The following is a 4,404-nucleotide window of genomic DNA, read 5'->3' as shown; positions in this document are numbered from 1 at the left end:
GCAACACTTTTACGTCTTTTGCAATTCTCTTATCTGATGATATTATATAATCTATTACAGATTTTTGTTCAAATTGATTTGTTATGCTATTCCATCTGTATCTGGTAAATTTGTGTTCTGTGTTTAAAGAATCCATTCATAGTTTTTAGGTTGTTTCTTACACAGAAATCGATCAACATTTCTCCTTCTTCATTCAAGTGATCTTCACCAAATGATCCCAATATTCCGTCAATACCATTTCTATACAACTCTTGCATTAAAGTCTCCAATCAGTACGAGGTCTGTTAGAAAAGTATCCGACTTTTGGCGGGGAAAAAATTGCATACCTGGAGCGTTGGAAACCTAATCACCCTCAAAGTTGTCTCCTTGGGACTCCACACACTTCTCCCAGCGGTGCCATAATGTCCTCTTGAGTTTGGGGAAAAGCCAGAAGTGGCAGGGAGTCATATCAGGAGAGTAAGGAGCCTGTTGAACCACAGGAGTCTAGTTTTTCGTCAAAAAATGTCTGAATTAAGTTCGAGGAATGTGCTGGAGCATTGTTGTGATGAAGGTGCCAATTTCCTGTTGACCACAACTCCGGTCTCTTGCGCCGCACAGCTTCACGTAGGCGACGAAGGACATCCCTGTAGTACTCTTTGGTGATTGTTTGAACCTGTGGTGCGTACTCGTGGTGTACCACACCGCGTGAGTCAAAGAAAATAGTCAGCATCACTGCTGCGCACTTAGCGGGCCTTCTTTGGTCTTGGTGACGTGAAATGCTTCCACTGTGACGATTGGGATTTGGTTTCCGGGTCGTACCCGTACACCCAGGACTCATGAAGTCGGGGTCACTGTTTGTGGAGTCCAGCATGTCCTGTGAGACTTCAACACGAAGTTGCTTTTGCTCCGCCGTCAGCAGCTTCGGCACGAATTTCGCCGCCACTCTCTTCATGGCCAAATCTTCGGTCACAATGGAATGTGCCGAAAAAGTGCTGATGCCCACCTCTTCCGCAATTTCTCGGATAGTCACACGACGGTCCCGCATCACCACAGCGTTCACTTTGGCAATGACCTGGTCATTTCGGCATGTTGATGGCCGACCGGAGCGTGGCTCGCTCTCCACCGTTGTGCGGCCGTCTTTAAACCGGTTGCACCACTCCTTAATCTGTGTGATGCCCATAACATCGTCACCGAAAGTCGTCTGAATCTTCCGAATGGTTTCCACCTGGCTGTCGCCCAGTTTTTGGCAAAATTTGATGTAGTAGCGCTGCTCCAGTAATTCCGTCATTTTCCTTGCAATAAAAAACCGCCGAGGGCACTACATACTACCTCACGCAAATGCTGCTTGCCAGCAACTGACGCTATCGACAGGCGTACGCACGAATGTTCAAGGTCGGATCATGCAAGTGCGCTTGATTCAAATCCATCTGTTTTTCGCAAAAAATAAGAAAGTCGGATACTTTTCTAACAGATCTCGTATGTTTAACCAGCCCTCGACTTCATAAAAAATCTCCTCCAGCAATTTTTTTTTTTTTTTTTTTTTTTTTTTCGGGTCTTCCTTGTTGAGGGGCATAAACTTGTCCAAAGTTGTAAATCAAGTTACCAATTTTGATAGCACATTTAATCATCCTTTCGTTTACTGATTGTACCTCTTGGATATATGGTGACAGTCGCGGTCCTACAATCATCGCAACACCGTGCTGCCTTCTACCTTCTCTTGTTCCACTGTACATTAGTACATATCCATCTCTCACCTCCTTGCCCATCTCCACCCCTCTATGCCTTGTCTCTGCTAACCCCAGGATGTCTATATTCCTTTGTTCCATCGTATCAAGAATTCCTTCCTCTTTATTCCAGTAGGTAGCAATGTTTATTGTCCAACACCTAACTTTGGAGAATTTCTGAACATTAGTCCTAAAACGTTTCCATGGTCGTCGTCGCCGTCTGATCTGTCCTGTATCCGTGGCTGTTCCTTGAGAAATGTAAGCAAAGGTCGATCCACTATCGGCTTGCTAAGCCTGTCGTAGTTTCTTCACCACTGCCGTTAGTGTGACCCGGGGGGGGGGGGGGGCACTACGCGGAAGTGGCAGTCGGATTTTACCCCCATATACTGTATATATATATATATATATATATATATATATATATGTATATATAATATATATATATATATATATACATATATATATATATGTATATATATACACATATATATATACATATGCATATATATATATATGTATATATGTATATATGTATATATGTATATATGTATATATATATATATATATATATATATATATATATATATATATACATTGGTAGGAGGCCATGTTGTATACATGATTTCAAGAAGTCTACAGCGACAATAGCGTTGTTGAGTTTATATTAGAGCTTTAATTTCTCTCGTGCAACAAGTTTCTGTGTTGGTTCCAAATAGCTGAGAAGGTGTCCAAAAGACATTAGGTGCGGTTTCCCCGTACATTGGTCGAACACTGGGAGAGGTCATTTCCTGTAGCCGTGATCCGTAGCGCTGCGTACGTGGAAGTAACAACTTCCTTGTGGATTGTGGAAAGGGGTGTTATTGTTTGTGTTATGTGCGTCTACTGCTTGGGAGTGTGGTTGTGGGCATGAGTTGTATGTTAATGGAAGGTTTCTCGATGTATATGTTCACTGCTTCGGCCATCTTAAGGCGAAGGGGGTCGTGAGCTTTGTAGATTATTTTAGTGTTTTCGTTTAGTGTTTGTCTGGTGATGGTAGTTTTGTGTTCTTTTGTCATGTGTGTTTTGATGGCGCCATTCTAGAGGTAGTATGTGAGTCTTTTGGAGAGGGTCATAGAAGTCATGCCAATGTATGAGGAGGTGCGGTGCTGACAATCACCGACAGGGCAATCAAACTTATACACGACGTTGAGTTCTTGTAGATGAGGGTTGGGGGATTGGCTGTTGTTCTTCATAACCAGGGTGTGTGTTTTGGAGGTTTTGTAGTATACGATTAGGCGTATCTTAGTGTCTGGGTTGTTGGGTCGAATATTACGTGTGATAATATTTCGAAGTGTTCTTTCGTCTTCTTTGTAGCCGGTGTTCATATGTCCTTTGTAGTACAGGTCCAGTGTTGTTATATTGGTGTTTGTGGGTGTTGGTTGGGTGGTAAAGGAGTTCATTTTGTTTTTGATAATGGATTCGATGGAGTGCTGTGGATAGCCGTTGTTGACGAGTAGTGTTGTTATACGTTGGAGTTCGTTATTCGTAGTTTTCCATGTACTGCTGTGGGAGAAGGCTAGGTTCACTAGTGATCGGATGACGCTTTGTTTGTAGAAACCGAGGTTAGTGTCTTTGACGTAGACTTCAGTCGTGAATCGATCTGAAGCTGTGCCTACTAGTATATCTAAGAATGGGAGGGTGCCATCGTTGCGTTGGTGTTCATAGGTGTAATTGAGGGTTGAATGTTTCTTGTTTCAGTAACTCAACTCTCACACACGTGTGTGTGTGTGTGTGTGTGTGTGTGTGTGTGTGTGTGTGTGTGTGTGTGTGTGTGTGTGTGTGTGTGTGTGTGTGTGTGTGTGTGTGTGTGTGTGTGTGTGTGTGTGTGTGTGTGTGTGTGTGCGTGCGTGTGTGTGCGTGCGTGTGTGTGTGTGTGTGTGTGTGTGTGTGTTGTGTTGTGTGTGTGTGTGTGTGTGTGTGTGTGCGTGTGTGTGTTTGTGTGTTGTGGTGTGTGGTGTGTGCGTGCGTGTGTGTGCGTGCGTGCGTGTGTGTGTGTGTGTGTGTGTGTGTTGTGTGTGTGTGTGTGTTTGTGTGTGTGTGTGTGTGTGTGTGTGTATGTTTGTATTCATATATATATATATATATATATATATATATATATATATATATATGAAAAGGAAAAGGAGAAGGAGTTCAAGAAGCTGAAGGAGGAGTGGGAGGGAGTGAAGGATAGAGTAGAGCTAGGTGTGGAGGAGGAATGGGGATGGTTCAAGAAGGGAGTCACAAAGTGTGCAAGGATGGTGTGTGGAACAAGAACGACAGGAGGAAATAGAAGGAAGGGTAGTGAATGGTGGGATGAGGAAATGAAGAAGGTTGTAGAAGAGAAGAAGCTAGCTTTCACAGATTGGTTACAAAATAGGATGAGGGAGTCATATGAGAGGTACAAAGAAAAGAAAAGAGAAGTAAAGCAAAAGGTAAAGGAGGCAAAGAGGAGAGCAGATGTGAAGTGGGGTAAGAGTATGACAGAAAATTTTGAAAATAATAAAAAGATGTTTTGGAAAGAAATTAAGAGAGGAAAAGGAGGCGAATCAAGTAGAGAAGAAAAGGTAAAAGGTGCAGATGGAGAGATGATAATGGAAGAGAAGGCAGTAAAGGGAAGATGGGCAGAATATTTTAGGGAGTTGCTAAATGTGAACGAGGATAGGGAGGGAAAGATAGTTGC

General features: G+C 42.9%; 1 protein-coding gene across 1 annotated transcript; it reads right to left on the bottom strand.

The window, feature by feature from the left end:
* Positions 1-448: 448 nt before the first annotated feature.
* LOC143026101 (histone-lysine N-methyltransferase SETMAR-like) lies at positions 449-1,267 on the bottom strand. Its single transcript, XM_076186100.1, has one exon. It carries the CDS (start codon positions 1,265-1,267, stop codon positions 449-451), a length of 819 nt encoding a protein of 272 aa, XP_076042215.1.
* Between the last annotated feature and the right edge of the window lie 3,137 nt (positions 1,268-4,404).

This window comes from Oratosquilla oratoria, chromosome 6 (genome assembly GCF_046742065.1).
Source record: "Oratosquilla oratoria isolate Oo_2021 chromosome 6, ASM4674206v1, whole genome shotgun sequence".
Taxonomy (NCBI): Eukaryota; Metazoa; Arthropoda; class Malacostraca; order Stomatopoda; family Squillidae; genus Oratosquilla; species Oratosquilla oratoria.
Note: the sequence above shows the minus strand (reverse complement) of the source record. Positions and strands in the feature narration are given on the sequence as shown.

Coding starts and splice junctions, on each gene's coding strand:
- LOC143026101 (XM_076186100.1), bottom strand. CDS start 1,267: ATGACGGAATTACTGGAGCAGCGCTACTACATCAAATTTTGCCAAAAA.